The sequence below is a fragment of the Paroedura picta genome, chromosome 3 (assembly GCF_049243985.1).
Source record: "Paroedura picta isolate Pp20150507F chromosome 3, Ppicta_v3.0, whole genome shotgun sequence".
NCBI lineage: Eukaryota > Metazoa > Chordata > Lepidosauria > Squamata > Gekkonidae > Paroedura > Paroedura picta.
Window position 1 is genome coordinate 172,910,540 of NC_135371.1, and position 25,741 is coordinate 172,936,280.

General features: G+C 53.3%; 1 protein-coding gene across 1 annotated transcript; it reads left to right on the plus strand.

The window, feature by feature from the left end:
- The first annotated feature begins 731 nt into the window (after positions 1 to 731).
- HAUS7 (HAUS augmin like complex subunit 7) lies at positions 732 to 17,261 on the plus strand. The gene is made up of 10 exons (XM_077329673.1): positions 732 to 837; positions 2,809 to 2,924; positions 4,042 to 4,109; positions 7,149 to 7,210; positions 8,522 to 8,637; positions 9,435 to 9,593; positions 10,673 to 10,769; positions 11,888 to 12,115; positions 15,924 to 16,035; positions 17,055 to 17,261. Exons 1-10 carry the CDS (start codon positions 805 to 807, stop codon positions 17,156 to 17,158), a joined length of 1,095 nt encoding a protein of 364 aa, XP_077185788.1. The 5' UTR covers positions 732 to 804; the 3' UTR covers positions 17,159 to 17,261.
- The last annotated feature ends 8,480 nt before the right edge of the window (positions 17,262 to 25,741 follow it).

The following is a 25,741-nucleotide window of genomic DNA, read 5'->3' on the forward strand; positions in this document are numbered from 1 at the left end:
AAGCAGTTAAAACACTCAAGACCAGTTGCTGGCTGGTATTAATAGTGCCGCTGAGATGCTCTTAATTGTAAAAGCCGAGCAACAATTCAGATTTGTTACTTCCAGCTCTTTGAAACAAGCACTAAAAGGCAAACTGCAGCACCTGGAAGAGAAAGCCCAGCTGCTGCCGGAAACCAATAAACAAGAGGCCAATTAACACTTCAAACAAACGGATAGAGGGGGAGAAGAAAACCTTGGCACGCCAGTAAAATCAGTCCAGTAGCACCTTTAAGACCCACAAAGAATCATTCGCGTGAGCTTTGGAAAGCTCACGCCTTGAATAAATCTTTGTGGGTCTTAAAGGTGCTACTGGACTCTGATTTTTATTGTGCAGCATTTAGCGTGTGTGCAAAGCGCCCTAAACTGTTCTGGTTCCGTCCTGCATTTTCCCAGCGTGTTCCGCCAGCAGATGGCAATGCGCGGTGACTTTTACAAACTCCCGTCGGATTTAATTTATTTGTCGCTTTCACTTTCCAAAAGCCAGCCCGCTTTCGGACGCCTTTGCTCGCTACAGCCCCGTCTCCTCCTCACGCCCAATTTCCACCGCGACCCTCTTTGCAGCCGCCTAAAAAACTGCAACGCGGGAGTGGAGGAGGGAAAAAAGCGAAATGTTTCATTTCCAATCTCCCGTTGCCCGGCTACCGAGCCCCGCCTCCCGCATCAAAGGCGAGGCTTGCGTTCCATTCCCGCCGATTGGCCGGAGCGGGCAGGCCTGCGGCCAATACGGCTGGAGCAGGGGGGCGGGGTTTGTGCACTGGCGGGAAGATGGCGGCTGTTTCCCTGTATGAGTTGCTGAAGGTACGAAGCGCTGCGCGGAGGGGGAGGCTCTTTTCCGTCTCGGGGGGGGGGGGGGGGTCTGGTGTCTTTGCAGAGCGACCTGAAGGAGTGCGGCCCTTTGCAGCAGGCCGGTTGAACATTAGCCCCCAATGGAGCCTCTGGTTTCCGGGGCAGTCTACCGCTGAATAGGCAATAGTGGGTGGTTGGAAAGTAGACCGCTCGGTTTTTCCGTGGCTGGCTTCCTAAACGCTCGTCCCGGTCCGGTGCTTGCGATTGTCTGATGCGTTGTGGCCTTTGTCAGTAAAAACAGGCTCTGGTACAGATTCAAAGGTCCCGTTTCAGGTGCACTCCTTTGAGTCAACCTCGGTTCAATCAGATGTTGCCCTGCACATACACACACACTCTTTCAGGGGGAGAACAGGAAGCACTGGGGGGAGCGAGGTGAGGGTGTCACTCCCTGTAACTCTTCCTCTCCCTCCCAAAAAAACACAGGAGTAGCCTTGCAGCTAGCGAGGGTCAGGGATGCTAAAACACCCCCCCCAAAAAAAAAATCTGGAACACCCACTGAAGCCAGAGGGTGAAGCTCGAGGCAATGGGGTGTGTGCTGGGGGCAAAGAGAGCAGACAATTAAGTCTGATTTCACTCCCAGATTGCTTCCCATTTAAACAAGAGATTTGCCTGTACAGCAATTTCTCGTAAGTTTGCAGTACTTCAAAGGCATCGGCAGGGCGCTGTGTGATTTCCTTTTTCATGTTATTTTCTTAGGGAAGTTTATGTTCAGGATAATATTGGTAAAATGATCTGTCAGTTGCTTCCAAAGTTCTGGGAAGGGTGCCCTGCTGTGACTTGTGTGGCAGAAGTAACAGCCAGTTGTGTCAACAGGGCATAGCTGCAACACAAACTCACCCCAAATATTATAGAAGGAGAAGAAAAATAATTGGTTTTTATATCCTGCTTTTCACTGAAAACAGATTACAGTCGCCTTCTCTTCCTCTTCCCACAACATGCACCCTGTGAGGGAGATGGGGCCGAGAGAGCCCTGTGAGAACAGCTCTAAGAGAATTCTGATTGGTCCAAGTTCACCCAGCTGACTGCATGTAGAGGAGCGGGGAATCGAACTCGGCTCACTAGATTAGAAGCTGCCACTCTTGACCATTGCACCACGCTGGTTTCCGGTGTGTATGTATAAAATTTAAAACGTCAGGGGTCTGACTAAGAAAGAATTTCTTATATACAAAGCCATGGGCTCTTGTGTGAGCCTGTACTCATACAACTTTGATCTAATGTGGAATTTCCAACAGCTTGGCCTAACCAGACAGCATAGGAAGGAATGACAAAGGGTTCTGAAAAATATATAATACTCCCTGAATGCATGCGATGCATATTTCATTTATGTGACTCTGCTTGGCATGCAGAAGGTCCCAGGTTCAATCCCCGGCATCTCCAGTGAAAAGGACCAGGCAGGAGGGGATGGGAAAGATCTTGGCCTGAGACCCTGGCTCAGGGGCAGAGCCTCTGCTTGGCAGGCAAAAGGTCCCAGGTTCAATCCCCAGCAGCATCTCCAGTGAAAAGGACCAGGCAGGAGGGGATGGGGAAGACCTTGGCCTGAGACCCTGGCTCAGTGGCAGAGCCTCTGCTTGGCAGGCAAAAGGTCCCAGGTTCAATCCCCAGCCTCTCCAGTTAGAAGGACCAGGCAGGAGGGGATGGGAAAGACATTGGCCTGAGACCCTGGCTCAGTGGCAGAGCCTCTGCTTGGCAGGCAAAAGGTCCCAGGTTCAATCCCTGGCATCTCCAGTACAAAGGACCAGGCAGGAGATGTCTAGGGAGATCCTGACTTTGATGAATTCAGTATACGGCCGCTTCTTGTGTGATGTATGAAGCGCTGCTTTAGGAGAGGGGGGTCTTTGCTCCTCCTTTGCATATTTACGCTCTGCTGACTCCCATCGGGTTTTGGCCTGCAAACTCCCACCCGTCCACCCTTTTGTCTTGCAGAAACTTGGCTGCCCTGCCCTGGAGGGCCTTTTCCTGTCCCAGCCTGAAGACATCGAGCGGTTGCTTTGTACCCCCTCCTCCCATCGCCTGGATATACTGGAATGGATTTGCGTCAGGTAATTTTCCTTGGGGTTAGGTTGCAGTTCGCCTTGCACAGGGAACACCTCTGCTCCTCTCTCGCCCTGACCAGGATGGCCCGATCTCATCGGATTGTGGAAGCCAAGCAGGGTCAGCCCTGGTTGTTACACAGATGGGAGATCAACAAGGACGTCCAGAGTTGCTGCGAAGAAGGTACAGCCAGTCGCAAAATGGCCGCCACAGAAGGTTCAGCCAATTACAAAATGGCCGTCACAGAAGGTGCAGCCAGTCATAAAATGGCCACCACAGAAGGTGCAGCCAGTCATAAAATGGCCACCACAGATGGTGCAGCCAGTCACAAAATGGCTCCCACAGAAGGTACAGCCAATTGCAAAATGGCCGTCACAGAAGGTGCAGCCAGTCATAAAATGGCCACCACAGAAGGTGCAGTCAGTCACAAAATGGCTCCCACAGAAGGTGCAGTCAGTCACAAAATGGCTGCCACAGAAAGTGCAGCCAAGTCACAAAATGGCTCCCACAGAAGGTGCAGTCAGTCATAAAATGGCCACCACAGAAGGTGCAGTCAGTCATAAAATGGCTCCCACAGAAGGTGCAGCCAATTACAAAATGGCCACCACAGAAGGTGTAACCATTCACAAAATTTTATTCCAGGTCCATGTAAACCACCCTGAGCCTCAGGGGAGGGCAGTATATAAATAATGAAATAAAAATGGCCACCACAGAAGGTGCAGCCAGTCACAAAATGCCCACCACAACGGCTTCCCTTCACTAGCCAAAATGAATCCCTTTGTGCTGTGTTGACTGCTGCTGGGTCTTAAAGGTGCTCCTGGGTTGAAACTTTGATATGAGGTATTTATAGTTTTAGTTTCCCTCCATTCCATCAACCTGCCTGTTAGTAGAACTCTACACAAACTAACAAATGTTATAAACGGTGCGTTTCATGTGATCAAAGCAGCAAAATTGCTTTAGATTTGATAAGAAAACAGGTATTGAAGGTGGTTCCTTTTTTTCACTTTCCACCCCCCACCCCGGCTTCAAAAGTTCTAGAAACTTGGCATCTCTAAAGCCATGTTGGTTTTGCAGCTGCTGAGACGCAGCAGTGAGACCTGACGGTGCGTTTGATCTTCCTTGCAGTGTGTACCCACCCCTCCAAGGCCAGTTTTCATCGCTTAAGGAATCACAGAGGGATATGAAAATTAAAGGTACGTAAAGTGCTCGATTCTAAGGGGTTTACGGTTGGGGCTTGAGCCAGGTTGAAGACATGGTTAAGAGCGGCGGTCCACGTGCAGCCAGCTAGGTGACCTTGGGCTGGTCCCAGTTCTCTCAGAGCTCTCTCAGCCTCCCCTATCTTACAGGGTGTCTGTTGTGGTGAGAGGAATGGAAAGGTGCACCTCTCCGGGGAGATTATCCCATAGCTGGATTTAAATATGTTTGTATGTCATTTTGGTCTTTAGATGTGCTTGTCCGTGATTTCGGTCTCCCGCCTCAGACTTCCAAAGTACATCTGGGTTTTTTCCCGTCCGCATCGTTACAAAAGGGAGATGAGCATTTATGCAAGAATTGTAGGGTTCCTACCCATTGAAGACACTGGGGTTGGGGGTTTGGGAGGGGGGTGCCTTGATGTTCTATCATTGGACTCTATTCACTGTTTTCTGTGCTGAGTAGAGCTCCCCGTTGCGTGCTCCCTTGAGTTAAAGCTTCTTGCACTTCGAAATCTCTGGCTAAAATAAACTTCTTGTGTCAAAAGGGACTGCATTTTATCCCAGCGGGGGTTAGTGAGCACGCTGGAGGGCTCTGTTTTGTGCTTCGGGGGAGCCTTTGTAAACATTTAAGCCCTCTTCTGTTCCTCCTCCAGTCTGGTCTCATGCTTGAACAAGTTGGCTGCCTCATTTCCGTATATTACCTCAGGGATCAAAACATTTCACTGACTTCCTCGTTCTTTTTTGGGCTCTTTCCACATTCCCAGAGCAAGGGGTCTAGAAGAGGGGAACTTGGTGTCCTGGAGGGGCTTGAGCAGGTTCCCTGTTATGATGTGAATGAGAAAGGCGGGGGGCAAGAGAAGTGTCCCATGTTATGCAGGGCTCAAAATCTATTTATTTACTGAACGATCGGTGTCCTGCCTTTCCTCATGGTTCAAGGTGGCTTACAATAAGGGCTGAAAAACATGTTCAGTTTGAAATTCAAAAGAAAATATCCAACACCTTCTGTCTTCCCACCTATGTCTATTAAAAGATGTCTGCCAATCTGAGCCCCCTCAAAAGACCTGGCAAACAGGCAGGAATTGCAGGACCTGCTGAAGATCTCCAAGGAGGGGACAGCTGAAGGGGAGGGGCCTGTGGCTAGGCAGCAGAGCTCTGCTTGGCCTGCAGAAGGTCCCAGGTTCAGTCCCTGGCACCACCAGTTAGATACAGGGGTAGTCAAACTGCAGCCTTCCAGATGTCCATGGACTACAATTTCCATGATCCCCTGACAGCGATTGCCACAGTTTGACAATCCCTGAGTCAGAAGGACCAAGCAAGGGGGGATGGGAGAGACCTGGACCCAAGAGCCTCTGCTTGGCAGGCAGAAGGTCCCAGGTTCATTCCCCGGCATCTCCAGTTAAAGGACCAGGCAGGAGGGGATGGGAAAGACCTTGGCCTGAGACCCTGGCTCAGTGGCAGAGCCCCTGCTTGGCAGGCAGAAGGTCCCAGGTTCAATCCCCGGCATCTCCAGTTAAAGGACCAGGCAGGAGGGGATGGGAAAGACCTTGGCCTGAGACCCTGGCTCAGTGGCAGAGCCTCTGCTGGGCATGCAGAAGGTCCCAGGTTCAATCCCTGGCATCTCCAGTTAAAGGACCAGGCAGGAGGGGATGGGAAAGACCTTGGCCTGAGACCCTGGCTCAGTGGCAGAGCCTCTGCTTGGCAGGCAGAAGGCCCCAGGTTCAATCCCTGGCATCTCCAGTTAAAAGGACCGGGCAGGAGGGGATGGGAAAGACCTTGGCCTGAGACCCTGGCTCAGTGGCAGAGCCTCTGCTTGGCAGGCAGGAGGTCCCAGGTTCAATCCCCGGCATCTCCAGTTAGAAGGACCAGGCAGGAGGGGATGGGAAAGACCTTGACCTGAGACCCTGGCTCAGTGGCAGAGCCTCTGCTTGGCCTGCAGAAGGTCCCAGGTTCAATCCCCGGCATCTCCAGTTAGAAGGACCAGGCAGGAGGGGAGGGGAAAGACCTTGGCCTGAGACCCTGGCTCAGGGGCAGAGCCTCTGCTTGGCAGGCAGGAGGTCCCAGGTTCAATCCCCGGCATCTCCAGTTAGAAGGACCAGGCCGGAGGGGATGGGAAAGACCTTGGCCTGAGACCCTGGCTCAGTGGCAGAGCCTCTGCTTGGCAGGCAGAAGGCCCCAGGTTCAATCCCCGGCATCTCCAGTTAGAAGGACCAGGCAGGAGGGGATGGGAAAGACCTTGGCCTGAGACCCTGGCTCAGTGGCAGAGCCTCTGCTTGGCAGGCAGAAGGTCCCAGTTTCAATTCCCAGCATCTCCAGTTAAAGGACCAGGCAGGAGGGGATGGGAAAGACCTTGGCCTGAGACCCTGGCTCAGTGGCAGAGCCTCTGCTTGGCAGGCAGGAGGTCCCAGGTTCAATCCCCGGCATCTCCAGTTAGAAGGACCAGGCAGGAGGGGAGGAGAAAGACCTTGGCCTGAGACCCTGGCTCAGGGGCAGAGCCTCTGCTTGGCAGGCAGGAGGTCCCAGGTTCAATCCCCGGCATCTCCAGTTAGAAGGACCAGGCCGGAGGGGATGGGAAAGACCTTGGCCTGAGACTCTGGCTCAGTGGCAGAGCCTCTGCTTGGCAGGCAGAAGGTCCCAGGTTCAATCCCCGGCATCTCCAGTTAGAAGGACCAGGCAGGAGGGGATGGGAAAGACCTTGGCCTGAGACCCTGGCTCAGTGGCAGAGCCTCTGCTTGGCAGGCAGAAGGTCCCAGGTTCAATCCCCGGCATCTCCAGTTAGAAGGACCAGGCAGGAGGGGATGGGAAAGACCTTGGCCTGAGACCCTGGCTCAGTGGCAGAGCCTCTGCTTGGCAGGCAGAAGGTCCCAGGTTCAATCCCCGGCATCTCCAGTTAAAGGGACCAGGCTGGAGGGGATGAGAAGGACCTTGAGGTGTGCAATGTCATCCTGTTACTTTGAAGCCTAGACCCAACTTCAGGCTAGGAAACCACGTGGCTTACGCCCCCAACCTTGCCTGCTAATGGGACCACTGCTGTCTTAACAGGAATGGCGAAGCTGGGGTCTGACCTGATGTTATGTCGGTCTGATGACCTGGATCTCATTGAGGTAGGTGCAGAGAGACTTCTGGAAGCCTGGCCCCTTGCCTGCCTCTCTAGGCAGCTGAATCCCACTTTCCACTCTTAGGTGCTCCTGCGTCGCTGCCAATGCCCTCTGAGCTCTCTTTATAGAATCATAGAGTTGGAAGAGACTTCATGGGCCATCTAGTCCAACCCTCTGCACTATGCAGGACACTCACAATTTTGAATGTGCATCTCTTCCCTGGAGGAAGACAGAGCCCTACTGCTGCAATGCCAACAGGTGGCAGAGAGGGAGGGGGACCATGCTTGGGATGGGAGCCCTCCCCTCTCTCCCAGTGGCTGCAGCTCTTGGGCAGCCTCTTCCCAGAGGAGAGGTCTATGTACAATGCACGCTTGCATCGAAAGGAGGTTTGCAATCAACTTGTGTTTTGGCTTGGGTATCCTGCCTTTCGTCCTCCTTCCACTCAAGGAGCCTGCTTGGCCTCTAATTTATTTATTTAGTTATAGGCTGCCCCTCTCCAAATGGCCTCAGGGCCGCTCACAACAGCTTAAAAAGCCATTAAACAGGTAAAAGCCCGTACAAAGGAAATTTCTTGAGTTTTAAAATTTCATAATCTAAAATTGTTACAGCTAATCTGGACCAACCGGGATTGATTCTCCACTCTTCCTGGGTGACCGTGAGCCAGCCCCAGTTTTCTCAGTGCTCTCTTGAGTTCCGCCTACTTCACAGGATGTCTGTTGGGGGGAGAGGAAAGGGAAGGTGTTTCTAATTCACCTTGGGACACCTTCAGGTAGTGAAAAGTGGGGGGTCTCTCTTTTCTTCAGGTTGGGTGTCAGGAAAGATGCTAGTGGGTGCCATGACGCTTACGGACCTGACATTGGGGACCCTTGGTTTTAAAGCATAACTGTGGCTCTCCAGATATGCATGGACTACAATTCCTGTGAGCCACTGCCAGTACATGCCAGCAAGGGCTCATGGGAAATGTAGTCCATGCACATCTGGAGAGCCACAGTTTGGCCACATGTTGAAACCTCCTCTGTTTTGGAACCAGGGTGCTTTAAGCCTACTCCCTTACAAACCTCCCCAACCACAACAGTCATTTGCCAAGGCTGTGGTTTGGTCCCAATTCGCAGCTTGAGAAAGGGGTGGTGGCATCTAATGTGTTCATCTATTTTCAAAGCTATTTTTAAATTGTTTGTGGCCTTGGGGATCCCCAAGCTGGGTGGAAAGGTGGAGCGAAAATGTTTTTGAATAAATAAAATGAATACAGTGCCGTTAGTCCCTTCTCTTCTGCCCATTATGCCCTGGTGCTCTGAGAACCACCGGCTGTCTCCACAGGGAAAGGCCAGCGTGGAGAAGCAACTCTGCTTCCTGAGACAGCTCACGGCCGTGATTCCAACTCGGCAGATTATTGGGCTCTCTGACTCCGGATCTTTCTCCGGCTCTTTTTCAAGGTAAAAAGGGGCTCCTTCTGATACAAATTAGGATCACCAAGACTTTCTTGGTCTAATGGCAGGTAGGGTGTGTGCGGATGTGTGCATGTTTGCATGTGAGTGGGTGTCACCATGTAACTTCAGAACTACAAATGAATGACGTCCAAACAGTCCAATTGTCAACATGGGACCTGGGACTTTCTTCCTGCCAAGCAGAGGCTCTGCCACTGAGCCAGGGTCTCAGGCCAAGGTCTTTCCCACCCCCTCCTGCCTGGTCCTTTTGACTGGAGATGCCGGGGATTGAACCTGGGACCTTCTGCCTGCCAAGCAGAGGCTCTGCCACTGAGCCAGGGTCTCAGGCCAAGGTCTTTCCCACCCCCTCCTGGCTGGTCCTTCTAACTGGAGATGCCGGGGATTGAACCTGGGACCTTCTGCCTGCCAAGCAGAGGCTCTGCCACTGAGCCAGGGTCTCAGGCCAAGGTCTTTCCCATCCCCTCCTGCCTGGTCCTTTAACTGGAGATGCCGGGGATTGAACCTGGGACCTTCTGCCTCCCAAACAGAGGCTCTGCCACTGAGCCAGGGTCTCAGGCCAAGGTCTTTCCCATCCCCTCCTGCCTGGTCCTTCTAACTGGAGATGCCACTGGGGATTGAACCTGGGATCTTCTGCCTGCCAGGCAGAAGCTCTGCCTCTGAGCCAGGGTCTCAGGCCAAGGTATTTCTATGCCTATGCCTGGGACAGAACGGCAGGAATCCCTCCTCTGAATCTCCTCCCATCGGTCCTTTGCTCCCAGCTGCCTCATTTCCCTTTTCGCTCCCAGCCAAGAAGAGTCGTTTCGGGAGGTGGCGAAGAAGAACGAGAAATTCCTGAAGCAGGTGTTCTGCAGCCCGAATCTTCAGGCCCTTCTCAACCCTGAGTGTCACCCTTGGAGCTCGGATGTGAAGCCCTTGCTGCTGAGCGAAGAGGCACTCCAGAAAAGGTGCGCTCCCTGTTCCCAAGGCTGCTAGGTAGCTGTTGCGGGGAGGGAGGGAGAAAGAGGAACCCAGAAGTCCTTGGGCGTCCCTCCTCCAATTTCGGGGTCCCCGATTTTATTGACCCCACAACCACCTTTGGGGATTTCAACACAGGGCGGTGGACGCAGTCCCAAAATGAGGAGGTGGAGCCAACCACAGAATGGTAGGGCATGAGATTATGTAACTCTTAACACCAACTCTTCAATGCTTCTGTCGGGGGTTGGACTAGATTACTCTGAAGGTCCCTTCTAGCGATGATTCAAAGGAACAGAACACCTGTTAAATGAACGTGCTGCTTAAAACTATTTGCTCCTGGCTTACCTTCATTTGGACAGTGAAGAGCCTTGTGCTGTAGTGGCATAGAATCATAGAATCATAGAGTTGGAAGGGGCCATACAGGCCATCTAGTCCAACCCCCTGCTCAACGCAGGATCAGCCCTAAGCATCCTAAAGCATCCAAGAAAAGTGTGTATCCAACCTTTGCTTGAAGACTGCCAGTCAGGGGGAGCTCACCACCTCCTTCGGCAGCCTATTCCACTGCTGAACTACTCTGACTGTGAAAACTTTTTTCCTGATATCTAGCCTATATCGTTGTACTTGAAGTTTAAACCCATTACAGCTGTTGTCAAAGGAGTGTTTTTAAACAGCTGATCATATAGTCATAGAATCATAGAATCCTAGAGGTGGAAGGTACCTCCTGGGTCATCTAGTCCAACCCCCTGCACTATGCAGGACACTCACATCCCTATTGCTCATCTACTGTCACCTGCCACCCCTTTGCCTATTCCAGTGCCTGGTCAGCAGGCTTGCTGAGCAAAACTTCTTATCTGGCCCCATTCACTGTCTAAAAGGCAGGGTGGGCTTCAGTAAAGGAGGGTGCCCAAGGGTACCACGTTGGGGACCCCTGTGCTAGCTGCAGAAGGAGAGAGGGAGCAACTTGGCTCACCATGGGCTGAATGGAGGAGGGTATGGCTGCTCCTGGCCCCAGCTTTCCAAACCAAGTTCAGAGTCCTGATTTCAATTTCCTTCCCTCGCTCCTTTTAAGGTCCCACCTCCCCATGGTCTCCCACGAGAAAACACTGTTGGACGTCTCAAAGGAGCTGGAGGAGACAGCCGCTGCCTTGCAAGATCTGAGAGCACAGGTAAGGATGCAAACAGATCCCTGATTCTCCTCATACTGAGCCCAGAATACTAGATGCCGGGGATTGAACCTGGGACCTTCTGCTTGCTAAGCAGAGGCTCCGCCCCTGAGACAGGGTCTCAGGCCAAGGTCTTTCCCATCCCCTCCTGCCTGGTCCTTTTAACTGGAGATGCTGGGGATTGAACCTGGGACCTCCTGCCTGCCAAGCAGAGGCTCTGCCACTGAGCCAGGGTCTCAGGCCAAGGTCTTTCCCATCCCCTCCTGCCTGGTCCTTCTCACTGGAGATGCCGGGGATTGAACCTGGGACCTCCTGCCTGCCAAGCAGAGGCTCTGCCACTGAGCCAGGGTCTTAGGCCAAGGTCTTTCCCATCCCCTCCTGCCTGGTGCTTCTAACTGGAGATGCCGGGGATTGAACCTGGGACCTTCTGCTTGCTAAGCAGAGGCTCTGCCCCTGAGACAGGGTCTCAGGCCAAGGTCTTTCCCATCCCCTCCTGCCTGGTCCTTTTAACTGGAGATGCTGGGGATTGAACCTGGGACCTCCTGCCTGCCAAGCAGAGGCTCTGCCACTGAGCCAGGGTCTTAGGCCAAGGTCTTTCCCATCCCCTCTTGCCTGGTGCTTCTAACTGGAGACGCTGGGGATTGAACCTGGGACCTTCTGCCTGCCATGCAGAGGCTCTGCCACTGAGCCAGGGTCTCAGGCCAAGGTCTTTCCCATCCCCTCCTGCCTGGTCCTTTTCACTGGAGATGCTGGGGATTGAACCTGGGACCTTCTGCACGCCAGACAGAAACTCTGCCACTCAGCCACAGCCCCTGTCCACTTGCCTAGGGGCTAAGTGCAGACTTACCCAGGAAGCTCCATGACCTGATGCTATTTTTTTGCTGAACATTCTCCATGAAACTTGGCAGGGAGAAGCCATTTGCTTTTCTCAAGAGTGAGTGAGTGAGGGATGCCAGGAAAACAGAGGCTTGGGTGGGGGCGTGGCAGCCCCGTGCCTTGACTTGTGTCACTTCTCCGAATAATAATGGGTGGATCGGGGTCCTCCATGAGGAAGGGAGCAGGGGCCTCAGTGGCGGTAATCCCTGCAGCCTTCCTGCAGCACAACTCTTTCATCTTTGCAGTGCTCCTTCCTGCGCGGGACCCCGGCTGGCGTCGACCATCCGCTCGACGGCGCAACGGTTCTGCAGACCCTCAAGCTGGCCATCTCCGACTTCGGCCAGCTGCTGGTGGCCTTCGAGCAGGTGTACGAGAATGAGCTGCGCAAGCACTGCGAACGCCCCGCCCCCCAGCTGAGCCCCTGCGGCCCCCTCTTCAAAGCCGTGCAGTGGGATCTATCGCTCTGCGTGCAGGTCGGTCAGGAATGGAAGGAAGGCAGCAAAGGTCTCGGTGGGGTTCGATTTGGTTTCACTGGTTTATTCCAGGGGTGGCCTAGCTGTGGCTCTCCGAAGGTCCATGGGCTACAATTCCCATGAGCCCCTGCCAGTTGGCAGGGGCTCATGGGATTTGTAGCCCATGGACATCCGGAGAGCCACAGCTAGGCCACCCCTTATGTACTGTCTCACCTGGCTAGGGTTGCCAGCTCTGGAAGCCATTTTCTCCAGCGGATCTGCTCTCCGCTGGTCTCCCCACCCGGAGGCTGGAATCTGTAATTCCAAGGCTGCAATTTAGTCTGCTGTTTCAGGGGAAGGGCGGCATCAGAACAATGCCTCTGGGCTTTTCCTGAAGGACTTCGTGCTCTAATGAGGCAAAACAGAAAGACCAGAACGCCTTGGGCAGCGATAGGGAAAAGTGGTGGAAAGGCAGGCAGTTTTGGAGAGGGTCTTACAGGCTTGATACCTGCCCTGGAGAAAAAAAGACCCCTGTCTCTTTAACAGAGGCTTCTAGGGAAACAGAGGCCTTTAGGAAGCTGATTAATGGTGTGGGGCTGACACAGCCTGTAAATGGCCTCTAATTGAGCCTCTATTAAAATGAAAGGATGTTTTTCTCTCTCGCTGGGTAGTTGGCAGCCTTGCGGGCGCCAGGAAACCCAAGCGGTGGGTGTCAAGTTTGGGATCACCGATCCAGCTGGTTCCCTCCTGTTTGTTTTTTCTCGGTCTGGTGGTGGGCATTTCTCTCTCTGGGGCTGCAATAAAAAGCCTTTCAGCTGTAGTAGAAGTGGAAGAGTTGGTTTTGTATACCCTGATTTTCACTACTTGAAGGAGTCTCAAAGCGGCCAACAATTGCCTTCCTTTCCTCTCCCCACAACAGGCACCCTGTGAGGGAGGCGGGGCTGAGCGATTCCTCACAGAACTGCTCTTTGAGAACAGCTCTAACAGGACTGTGACTAGCCCGAGCTCACCCAGCTGGCTGCATGTGGAGGAGCAGGGGATCAAACCCGGCTCTCCAAATTAGAAGCAGTCGCCCTTAATGCTGGCTCACTTTCTCTTGCCCATCCAGTTAGCCTCTAAGAGACAAGCGGAGGCTTAAAAGGGTATTAGGTATCTTCCAAAAAAACATTCTAACATAGGACAGATAAGACAAAAAGCTTCATCTCAGAAAAACAAAATGACTGCACACCCACAAGGCCTATGTTTAAGGGACACATCCTGCCTGTTACACAATTAGACACTTTGCTCAATCTTTTATAAAGAAGAGAGCTGTTTTTTTTCCTTCCCTGCTTTTCACTACTCACAGGAGTCACAAAGCATCTTACAACACCTTTACCTTCCTCTCCTTTACTATAGCTACCCTGTGAGGGAGGTGGGGCTGAGAGAGCTCTGAGGAAACTGCAAGAACAGCTGTAACAAGACTGTGATTAGCCCATGGTCACCTAGCTGGCTGCATGCAGTGGAGGAGCGTAGAATCAAACCTGGTTCTCCAGGTTAGAGGCTGCCACTGTTGAATACTACACCAAGCTCTCTCTGATGCCGTACTATATCTGTCTTGTCCTTTTGAGGCACCCCACAAGAAATCCAGCTGACCTTGACTTAGAGCCAGGGCCTTTTTGGCCTTGGCTCCGACTTGGTGGAATGAGTTGCCGGTATAGAGACCCGGGCCATGATGGAATCAAGTTCTGCAGGGTGTGTAAAATGGCACTCTTCCATCAGGCCTATGGCTGAGGCAGGATGACTGAGTGACATCTATGGCCCTCCATCCGTCTCCCCTCTCCGTGCCCTTCTCTCCACTTTGGATCCCTCTGCACCTGCAGAGGCGACTCCGCCATCGTGTAAGAGAATGTGAACTAATGGGGCAGAGGGTAGGGGATGCAAACAGCGAAACGCTTAATCTTTTCGGTTGCTTCCTTGTGTTTTAGAACGGTTTCTATCTGAATATAGGTTGTGACGTGTCCCCGGGTCCCCTTGCAGGCCGGGGCAGCCTAGAAATAGAAATAGAAGTATAAATAGATTAAGTCAATAAAATAAGGAGCGGGGTGGAAAAATGCTAAGGGAGCTTTCAAAACTCCAGAACAAACACACAGCCCTTCTCCAAGTCCAACCAGGAGAGAAAAACATCCACTCTAACAAAGCAGGCAGTTTTATTAAGAACGGTCCTCCCGATCCGAGCGAGATGAGATCATGCGGGCCTACGGAACAAGATCCCCAGTCCCTCCTTGAGAGGAGAAAACAGACAGAAGGTCAGGGTCTGGTATTTGGGGGAAAAGGTCCAGCCGCTCTGTGAAGAGGCATAATTCATCCCGCTCTCTGCTCCAAGAGTGCACCCTACATTCCTAAGAGTGACATCAGGAAAACAAATCGTATATACTTTCCCCTGAAAGATAAGAACTGCGCCAGTCCTCCATGGAGACATAGTTGCTAAGAGACCAGCCGGTCAAAGAATAGATTCAATAAGGGCAGAACGTCAGCACCTTCAAGAGGTGAAGTCCACACGGGCTCACCATTCAGAGAGGGCTAAAAGACTCTTGAATCTCGCTTGACAGAGTAACTCTCATGATCTGTGCAAAATTCCTTTAGAAGAGCTGGTTTTTCCGCATTTCACCGCCCAAAGGACTCTCACAGCACTTTGCAATTGCTTTCTCTCCCTCTCCCCGCAACGCCCTGGAAGAGCTCGGTCAGGACTGCTCGGTGAGAACAGCGCTCATCAGGACTGTGACTAGGCCAAGGTCGCCCAGCTAGCTGCATGTGGAGGCATGGGGAGTCAAACCCCGCTCTCCAGAATAGAAGCTGCCCCTCTTAACCACAACACCACACTGGCATCCCAAAAAATACAATGTCATCCCTCTGTAATTTTTTCCTCCTGGGACAAATTTCTTCTTCCTGATTCTAGCTCAGTGGTTCTCCACCTTCCTAATGCCCGCGACCCTTTAATACAGTTCCTCATGTTGTGGTGACCTCCCAGCCATAAAATTATGCAAGTGTTCTTTCATAGAAATTAAACCAAAACTGGCCCATGGCGTGGAGATCCACTTTTCATGATTGTACATAAATTGTGGGTTTTTTCCCCCAGGGTTTCTCAATTCAGTTCTGCCTCTTTTCCCACCATGCCAATCTCACTCTTTTCCACTGCTCCAGACAGACGAACACTCTGTCTCAATCTACCCTGCAAGGCTGTTGTGTGGATGGTCCCCACCCCCGGCCAAGCTGCTTGCCCTGCTGTGACCCCTGTGAAAGGGTCTTTCGACCCCCAAAAGGTGTCCCGACCCCCAGGTGGAGAACCACTGTCCTAGCTCATCTCATACCAGGGTTTTCCGTAAGAGCATAAGAGAAGCCATGTTGGATCAGGCTAATGACCCATCCAGTCCAGCACTCTGCCTCTCATGGAGGCCAAAGCCCAGGGGGAGACAGAGCACTGCTGCCCCACACAGTGTTCCATCTGTACCTTGTGGCTGATAGGTTCAGGTGGGTCACCATGTTGGTCTGAAGCAGCAGGACAAAATTTGAGTCCAGGGGCACCTGTAAGGACAACACAATTTTATTCTGGGCCTAAGCGTTCATGCGCACGCACACTTCTTCAGATAATTTGCTTGGGAACCTCTGCTCTGCATGTTTCTCCGGTCCCCTCTTCCAGCTGCCCATGCTTGTAGCTGCCACCACTTCCTGCGGCAGGGAATTCCACAGGTTTGCGACTCTTGGGGTGAGGTACTTGGAGGCCACCGGACAGTTTAGTTTGGGGTGACACAGCGATTGAGCCACTTTCCGTTCTGTGCATTTTGGCCACCAGGAGCTGACCAGCCTGGCCCAGCTCACGGAAACGTCCCAGGACATCGTAAATCTGGCGGAGCGGCAGCACGAGGAGAAGTTGGCGTGGAGGGGCGCCACGAAAGCCACGTTGCGTAAGTGCCAAGCTCAAGGGGTGGGCATCCTGCTTCAGAGGGAGGGGAAAGAGGGTGCTGGGTCTCTCTAAGGCAGGGTTTCATGATGGCCTGGAAGAGTTTCCCAAATAGGTGTGAGATAATTGATTTTTAAGTATATTTTAAAACTGTTTATTGGATGTTACTAGCATACATCAAAAATAGAGTCCAGTAGCGCCTTTAAGACTAACAAAGAGCTTAAAGAAGTGATGGCAGAGCAGAGAATCTTGACCTTAGTAGACTTAACTTAAAGAAGTGATGGCAGAGCAGAGAATCTTGACCTTCGTAGACTTAACTTAAAGAAGTGATTGCAGAGCGGAGAATCTTGACCTTCGTAGATTTAACTTAAAGAAGTGATAGCAGAGCAGAGAATCTTGACCTTCGTAAACTTAAAAAAATGATGGCAGAGCAGAGACTCTTGACCTCCGTAGACTTAATTTAAAGAAGTGATGGCAGAGCAGAGAATCTTGACCTTCGTAGACTTAACTTTAAAAAGTGATGGCAGAGCAGAGAATCTTGACCATCGTAGACTTAACTTAAAGAGGTGATGGCAGAGCAGAGAATCTTGACCTTCGTAGACTTAACTTAAAGAAGTGATGGCAGAGCAGAGAATCTTGACCTTTGTAGACTTAACTTAAGGAAATGAATCTTGACCTTCGTAGACTTAACTTAAAGAAGTGAAGGCAGAGCAGAGAATCTTGACCTTCGTAGACTTAACTTAATCTTGACTTTCGTAGGCTTAAAGAAATGATGGCAGAGCAGAGAATCTTGACCTTCGTAGACTTAACTTAAAGAAATGATGGCAGAACGGAGAATCTTGACTTTCGTAGACTTAAATAAATTATGGCAGAGGAGAGAATCTTGATCACCGTTGGGCCACTGCTCCTCTAGAGCAGTGCTTTAAGTCAGCTGTGACTTGACTGTCCTTCCCACCATGAGAACTTTTGGGTGTTTCTGCTGCCTCTTCCATAGCTGCAGGCGTCTCCCTCTTTCTTCCCCAGCTGCCAAACTGGAAGAGCTGCAGCGGAAATACAAGGCCATCCACGCCACGCTTCGCAGGCTGCCGGTGATCCTGAGCGACGCAGAGGCAACCGTCTCCCCGTGAAAGGGGCCAATCGATCCGGTGGCTGGTCCTGGGCAATGGAGACCCTGCTCGTGTGTGTTTTCTGTTCCCCCCTTGCACATAAATTGATCCTATTTAAAAGAAAGAGCCTCTCTGTACTTTCCCGGTGTGTCCTCTGGTGGGAGACGAAAGGGCCTTCAGATGGCAGGCAACGGAATGTGAGTCAGGAGGGTTTTCTAGGCGCAAGACGGGCAGAGGTAGTTTGCCGTTTCCTGCCTCTGCGAGCCAACCTTGGCCTTCCGACCGAGCACCGATCGGGGCTAAGGAAACTTTGCTTCTGAGATCCAATGAGATTGGGCCATCCAGGCCAAAGCAAGAGGCACCAAAGAGGTGTTTGGCGATTCCCTGCCTCTGTGTAGCAACCCTGGACTTGTGTGGTGGTCTCCCTTCCAAGTACTAAACAGCAACGACCCTGTGTAGCTTCTGATTTCTGATGAGGTCAGGCTAGCCTGTCCCATCTGAGGTCAGAGCAGAGCAAAGCAGAGGTCGTTTGCCATTGCTGGCCTCTGCGTAGCAACCCTTGTCTTCCTTGGTGACTGAAGAACTAACCTGGGTCAGGCCTGCTTAGCTTCCCAGATTGGATGGGGTTGGGCTAGTGTGGAACATCCAACTCAGGGCGTGTTTCTTCCAGCCTCTGCAAAAGATTCTGCTTACTCCCCTGGTCTGCCTGAAATGCGGCCATGACGCTCTCTGGCTTCGATAGGACAGCAGCTCCTCAGGTCGCTTCAATCTGCTTATGATCAGTGCTGCTTCTGGCCAACCATCTCCCAAAAGGTTAGTGAACATTCGCTGTGCTGTAACACCCTTCTGTTTGACTGGGAATAGTTCTGCTAGATTTGAGCCCTTGCTATCCCTGAGGTACAGGGATGCCAGCCTCCAGGTGGGGCCTGGGGATCCCCCGGAATTCCAGCTCCTCTCCAGACTGCAGAGATCAGTTCCCCTGGAGAAAAGGGCTGCTTGGGAGGGGGGACTCTGTGGCCTTGGACCCCACTGAGGGTCAGGGATGCCAGCCTCCAGGTGGGGCCTGGGGATCCCCCGGAATTCCAGCTCCTCTCCAGACTGCAAAGATCAGTTCCCCTGGAGAAAAGGGCTGCTTGGGAGGGGGGACTCTGTGGCCTTGGACCCCACTGAGGGTCAGGGATGCCAGCCTCCAGGTGGGGCCTGGGGATCCCCTGGAATTCCAGCTCCTCTCCAGACTGCAGAGATCAGTTTCCTGGAGGAAAGGGCTGCTTGGGAGGGGGACTCTGTGGCCTTGGACCCCCCTGAGGGTCAGGGATGCCAGCCTCCAGGTGGGGCCTGGGGATCCCCTGGAATTCCAGCTCCTCTCCAGACTGCAGAGATCAGTTCCCTGGAGGAAAGGGCTGCTTGGGAGGGAGACTCTGTGGCCTTGGACCCCCCTGAGGGTCAGGGATGCCAGCCTCCAGGGGATCCCCCGGAATTGGGGCCTGGGGATCCCCTGGAATTCCAGCTCCTCTCCAGACTGCAGAGATCAGTTCCCCTGGAGGAAAGGGCTGCTTGGGAGGGGGGACTCTGTGGCCTTGGACCCCACTGAGGGTCAGGGATGCCAGCCTCCAGGTGGGGCCTGGGGATCCCCTGGAATTCCAGCTCCTCTCCAGACTGCAGAGATCAGTTCCCCTGGAGGAAAGGGCTGCTTGGGAGGGGGGGGGGACTCTGTGGCCTTGGACCCCACTGACGTCCCTGTCGTCCCCAGCCTCCATCCCCAAATCTCCAGAAAAGGGTTATAGCCGACAGAGACAAGTTGTAAATCTTGGCAATTCAATGGTAGGAACCTTCAGTTTTCCAATATGGACAGCAGGGGGCACCCCGACACCACACAAATTCGTTTTGGGGCTGGGTTGCAGAGAGGAAACAGCCTCGGCCACCCCAGACTGTCCCCAAACTTCTGTAGGCTGCGGAGGTTCCCCTTCCCCCTCTTTCTGCCCCCAGCCTCCGTTTACTTCCTTAAAAATAAAATCCTCTAAAGCATGCATGGTCCAGAAGAAGCCTCCCCCCCCCCCCCTTTCATCTCAACAAGCCGGGCTTGTTCCAACCCCCGGAGCGGAGGAATGCAAGCCTGGAGCTGAGTCACTTTGGCTGAGTGTAAACACGGCCCCAAAGTGGAGTGGCGGCCTTATAGGGGAGCGTTTCCAGCACCCACCTCCCCTCCTCCACCAGCCAGCAATGGGCCTCCGTCACCCTGGCCGCTTCCCCAACCCCTTCTATCCCGGCGTCCCCTGATTCGATCCAACCGACAAGAAGGCCATGCTCCGTGCCTTAGAGGCCGAGCCCCAAATATACTATGGGTGTGATATTTCGGTGGACAGTCCTGGAAGGCCGCTGGGCCAGTGCATTTAGTTGGCCAAAGCAAGGGACGTCCGCCAGCTCCTGAGCCTGTGCAGAGATCAGCTTGGCCAAGCACAGCCCAGGGTTGATCTCCGGTGAGAAATCCCTGATCTCTGTCTTCCTCTTCCCCCTGCAGGCTTCTTTGCTTGGTGGATATAATCTGTTGGTGGTCCCCAGACCATGGGACACGTGCCTGGCCTTGACGGGCAGGACCTTTTTGGTCCTGGCCCCTATCTGGTGGAATGAGTTCCCGGAAGACCTGGTGGAGCTTTCCCAGTTCCGCCGGACCTGTAAGCTGGAGCTCTTCCGTCAGGCCTTTGAGGCCAAGTTGAGCAAGAATAGGGGACCCTCGTCCCGGGGCCAGGACACCTGACCTGCTCCTCAAATCCCCAAAGAACAGTGCGAGGTCTTCCGGATTGGATGGGTGGGTTGGCTTGGGAGTTTTGCTGCTGGGTAGGGGGGGAGGTTGGGGGGGGGGATTAATTTTTTACAATATTTTTATGGGGGGGGGGTTATCTTGTAACTCACCACAAGCCAGCTTGTCTGGGAGTGGCAGGTAACAAATCTATTCATATTATTCATAATTGTAAAAAGAAAAAGATCCAAGGGAAGTGCCTGTGGAGAGTGGAACTTTGGGAGGGATTTTCACGTAGACTCTACAGCAGGGGTGGTCAAACCGTGTCCATGGACTACAATTACCAGCATGATGTATACCAGTGGTCCCCAACCTTTTTATCACCGGGGACCACTCAACGCCTTTTACTGAGGCCCGGTGGGGGGGGGGTGTAGTTTGCTCCTCTACTCTCAACCACTGCCCTAGCGCTCTCTGATTGCTATGATAATGTTTAAACATCCCTTCAAAATAAGATACAGACACGCCACAACAATGAACATAAGGAACATTTTATTTTCATGGAAATTTTGACTCACGACAATGACAAATCAATGGGAACCCTGAGCTTGTTTCTCTGCAACGAGATAGTCCCATCTGGGAGTGATGGGAGACAATGACACCCGAAGTGTGTTGTAAAGGGCTGGGGGGGATGAAGTAAAGGGCAGGGGGGGGGGGAGAAGGCGTCCTTCGCGGCCCACCTCCAATTAGTCGTAGGACCACATGTTGTCCTCAGCCGACAGGTTGGGGATCGCTAATGTATACCATAGAGCAGGGGTCCCCAAGACAGTGCCCAGGGGTACCGTGGCCCCCACAGACCCCTTTCCTTATGTCCACTAAATCTTTATAGAAAGCGCGTGTGGTCGTGTGGCACTGTTGCCCTGCAGGGCTTTTCATGAGCCGCTGGAGATCTCCTTGTCCACGCAGATGGGAATCCTGATGTGTCAGCTGAGATGCCACCCAAGCGTTGGTTTGATCCTCTCCTGCACCCTCTTTCCCATTGCATTTTAAAATTATCTCCTCCCCTGCACCAGGGCTGATTCTCTGCACGTAGCTCCGCCTACATGGCGGCCGTTTTCAAAGATTTCAAAGGTGCCTGCAGGGAGAAGCTGCTCTTTCCCTCCTGGGAGACTCCATCTGGAGATATGTGGTCGTTTCAAGAGATCTCCAGGCCCTGTAGGGAAGTCGGCGACCATAGCAAGTCTGGGCCGTGGGGGAACAGGCCGAGGAGGAGATGCCCTTGGCTGGGTGCAGCCCAGCAGTACCCTGCCTCTTCACACCCTGCCCTTGGGGTGGCTGGTCTGACCACAGTGACCAATGGCTGCCGTTGGTCTTAGACTGAGAGGGAGAACTAAAGCTCTTTAGGAAACTTTTGTGAAAGGAACAAATCTTATGCTTTAATTTATCTGACTGATACCTCCCCTCTCAGCAGTTGCCACCTAATTTAGGAACTAGTATACGTAAAGTGCAATAAGACAGATGGATTCACTTTTTATTTTTGGTAGCCCCACTTTTCACTACCTGAAGGAGTCTACAAGTGGCTTACGATTGCCTGCCCTTCCTCTTCCCATAGCAGACACCCCATGAGGGAGTTGGGCTGAGAGAGCTCTCAGAGAACTGTCTTTTCCTTAGCTACTCCTTTACGACACCCTGTGAGGGAGGTGGAGCTTGAGAGAGCTGTTAGAGAAGTGTGACTTTCCCTCCATGGCAAATTCTTTGATACCCTGCGAGGGAGGTGGGGCTGAGAGAGCTGTCGGAGAACTGTGACTTCCTCTCCTTGGCTACTTCTTTACGACACCCTGTGAAGGAGGTAGGGCTGAGAGAGCTCTCGGAGAACTGTGACTTCCCCTCCTTGGCTACTTTTTTACAACACCCTGTGAGGGAGGTAGGGTTGAAAGAGATCTCAGAGAACTGTGACTTCTCAGCTAATTCTTTGCATAGCTCACCCCGTCTCCTCGTCGAAATCGTAACAATATTTAATATTTACCAAAATTTCCTGCTAGGCTACAGCTATGCCAATACTTGTATTATGGCTACAAGTTCCATTAGACGCCCTTTGATCTCCGCTAATCCATACTGGCAGCTGAACAAAAAACATTATTAGGCTCTAATTCAGAACAATAATTCAGCCAATGTCAGGTGCCCGAAGAGCAGGACAAAAATTTAAGTTGTAACGCTAAGACTTCGAATTCCATGTATAGTTATACAGTTTTTCCTTAAGAGTTTCTCATTAGTCATACAATTCTTAAAAGTGATACAGTGTCAGTTTAACTTATAACTAAAGTCCCTTAGTAGGAGGCTGGTCTCCTTCTTGGCCTCCAAACCTCCTGGAATGCCCTGCCCCGGAGTTGGCAGCTCCAGTCACAGGCCGGCCATGGTGGGAAACAAGACACCGGATTCAGCGGCCTGACCCGGCAGGGCTGTCGTTACTTTCGTGAAGGGAACAAGCAAATCAGCCATACCCACTGGGTTAAAATGGTTGCCACCGACTGGGAGAACTGAGTGCCCTGCCCCTTTTAACGGAGGGACTGGATGCCAATTACCAGCTGAGGTTACACAGGAATCAGCAGCTTGAAAAGGGGATTCAGTCCACTTGTAGAGCCTCCAAATTCAGAGGCACTAATCCTGAATCCCAGAGCTAGGAGGCAACGTCAAGGGAAGGCCTTGGCCTCTATGGCCTGTTATATGAACTGGACTAGAGGGACTCATGGTCAAATCCAGCAAGCCTCCGAAGCAGCCGTTTTCTCCAGGGGGACTGGAGCTCTGGGCTTCACCTGGAGGTTGGCAGCCTGCACCTGGGGTGCTGCTGCCATTCCAGGAGATCTCCAGGTCTCGCCTGGACCTTGGCAACCCTATTTCTTGGCCAGCCAGGTTCTAAGCTGCACACTCTCTCTTGCCAGGCTGGTGGGCCTCGTCCACCCATATTGCTCAAAACTCAAAAACATCTGCCAGGCAATTTCCCCACACCCACCCCTCTCCACTTCCTCCTTTCCTGGGTTCTGGTCTTTGCGGCCAGCTAACCGCCGGGCAGGGCGCACAGATCCACTTGTTTCCCACATCCGGCCGACAGGATGCCAAAGCCACAGGAAGAAAGGAACAAGGGGATACAGGCGCATCGCTGGGGGGGACGGACGGAAGTGGCATCAATGGCTGTATTGATAGGTGAGGGGAGCCTTTGGCTTCGCAGAGTGGCCAAGAAGGGAAAACCAGCTGGGGGAAGGCCAGGCGTAAAGCACACCCGCTGCTGTTTTGGAGAACCAGAAACGCCCTGCGCACTTTTGACCCTCCTGTGCACACGGAAGATCTCTTGACTGCACAGGCTGGAGGCTCTTCTCTTTCCTTCTGCTGACTGGATAATGCCAACTTTCCAGCTGGCCCTTGCAGCCGTGTCTTAGAGAAAGGCTCACTCTGCAACAGGGCAGCAGAAGAGGTTCAGTTGTCAACCCTGGGGTGGGATATTCTTGGAGACTGTGGGACAGAGTGTGCAGAAGTTGGAACTTCAGGGGAGCTGATCTCTGCAGTCTGGAGAGGAGCTGGAATTCCAGGGGATCCCCAGCCCCCCCTGGAGGCTGGCATCCATGACCCTCAGTGGGGTCCAAGGCCACAGAGTCCCCCCTCCCAAGCAGCCCTTTCCTCCAGGGGAACTGATCTCTGCAATCTGGAGAGGAGCTGGAATTCCAGGGGATCCCCAGCCCCCCCTGGAGGCTGGCATCCATGACCCTCAGTGGGGTCCAAGGCCACAGAGTCCCCCCTCCCAAGCAGCCCTTTCCTCCAGGGGAACTGGTCTCTGCAGTCTGGAGAGGAGCTGGAATTCCAGGGGATCCCCAGGCCCCACCTGGAGGCTGGCATCCCTGACCCTCAGTGGGGTCCAAGGCCACAGAGTCCCCCCTCCCAAGCAGCCCTTTCCTCCAGGGAAACTGATCTCTGCAGTCTGGAGAGGAGCTGGAATTCCAGGGGATCCCCAGGCCCCACCTGGAAGTTGGCAAGCTTTGTTTTGAGACCAACCTGGGGAGCCTGGAGGAAACGTTATTGAGCATGTCAGAAAGATGATGCCGTTTTCTGCCCAGCGCGGTTGTGACGCCATTGCTCTTTCATGGTTTGACAGTGGCCTGTTGAAATGTGAAGTCTTTTGGGATCGGAACTTGGCCCTTGGTGCAGCTTGGCTGGCTGGCATGAGTCATCTGGGCAGTGGCCTCCCGGAGCCACCGGGGGATCGAAAGAGGCCGGGCGGGTGGGGAAGAGGGGGAAACGGCAGTCCCCGGCTCCTCGAAACCAGAAGGCGATCAGCAGAAGTCGTTTTGGGGGGTGGAGGGTGCTTTGCAGACCCTTGCTGACATCTGTGGGATGGACGGAAGGGCGTGCAAACCGCTCCCTGCGCCTGCAAGATGCTTGGCCACCCTGCTCCCAGAGCAGGCCTTCCACTCAGGAACAAGGAGGGCCGTCTGGAACAACGCCCCCAGGCCTTGGGTGTTGGCTCTGGCCCAGTGGAACCAAGCCCTGGCGGGCCGGATGCTGGAGACCAAGCCTGGCTCCCTACCAGAAGATGATAGCAGGCGACTGGGGGGTGGGTGGGTGGGTGGGTGGGGGTGAGTGAGTGAGTGGAGCAGGGAGGCCCGCCCCCTCGCCCGCCTCCCACCCAACCCCATTACCTCAGCCCCTCAGGAATCTGGCCTTGCAGGGATAGAAGGGGGGGAGACGTGGATTGAGAAACGCAGGCTTGGGTGGGGGGTGGGGGGGAGGTCAGGGCTCATGACTGCAAAAGGAGAAGGGGGGAGGCATTAAGAGCCAGGGTGCCCAGGGCTCTTAGGACAGGCAAAGGAAGGGAGCGGCTCCCCCCCAAATCCAAGAACCCTGTTTGTGTAGTGGGTGAAAGGAGAGAGAAGCAGGGAGACCAAGGCTCCAGGCGTCTTCCTCCGGCTTCCGGAGAAGAGAGGTCGGAGGCCGGCATTTCTGGCTCTAAGAAGAGAAGGCAGAGCCTCTTGGGAAGAAAAGGGAGGGCCAGAGCTGCGAAGGTTGCCAACAAGCCTGGAGGGGAAAGGTTCCAGCTCTCTAACGGAGGACTGGGGTTTGTAAATGGGCAGCGGAAGCTTTTTAGGAGATACAGAGCCCTGCTGGTTTGGACGGATGGCCCATGGAGTCTGAAGAGCCCTGCTGGACGAAGTCTCTTGAGGTCATTGCAATCTCACCCTGTGGCCAGCCAGTTCCTCTGGGCGGCCACAAAGGCACAGAAGCCTTCACAAGAAAGTAATGAGGCCCAGGGGTCCATCTAATCCGGCATCCTGTCTTGCACGACGGCCAAGCAGGTCCTCTGAAGGGCCAACGCCAGGGTCAACAGGCCCGGGGCTTCATAGGAACATCAGAAGAGCCCTGCTGGATCAGACCAGGGGTCTTTCTAGTCCAACCAACCAGTTCCTCTGGAGGGCCAACAGCAGAGCACGGAGGCTGAGGCCTTCCTCTGATAAGACCCTCAGAAGAGCCCTGCTGGGTCTGACTAGGGGTCCATCTACTCCAGCATCCCGTCTCGCACAGTGGCCATCCAGTTCCTCTGGAGGGCCAGCTGCAGGGCAGAGAGACGGAGGCCTTCCCCTGATGTTGTCTCCTGGCCGTGGGAATCAGAGAATTAGTACCTCTGAATATGGAGGTTCCCCTCAGCCACCCTGGCTAGTAGCCAGTGATAGACCAATCCGCCATGAGTTTATGCCACATTTTCCTCCCTCTCTGTGCCTGCAAAGAGGGGCAGAGGATGTGGATCCCATATGCTGCCTGCACATGAGAAGAAATCTTCGCACATTTTTGTCTAGCCATCCCGCAGTATCTGCAAGTGTGCCTTT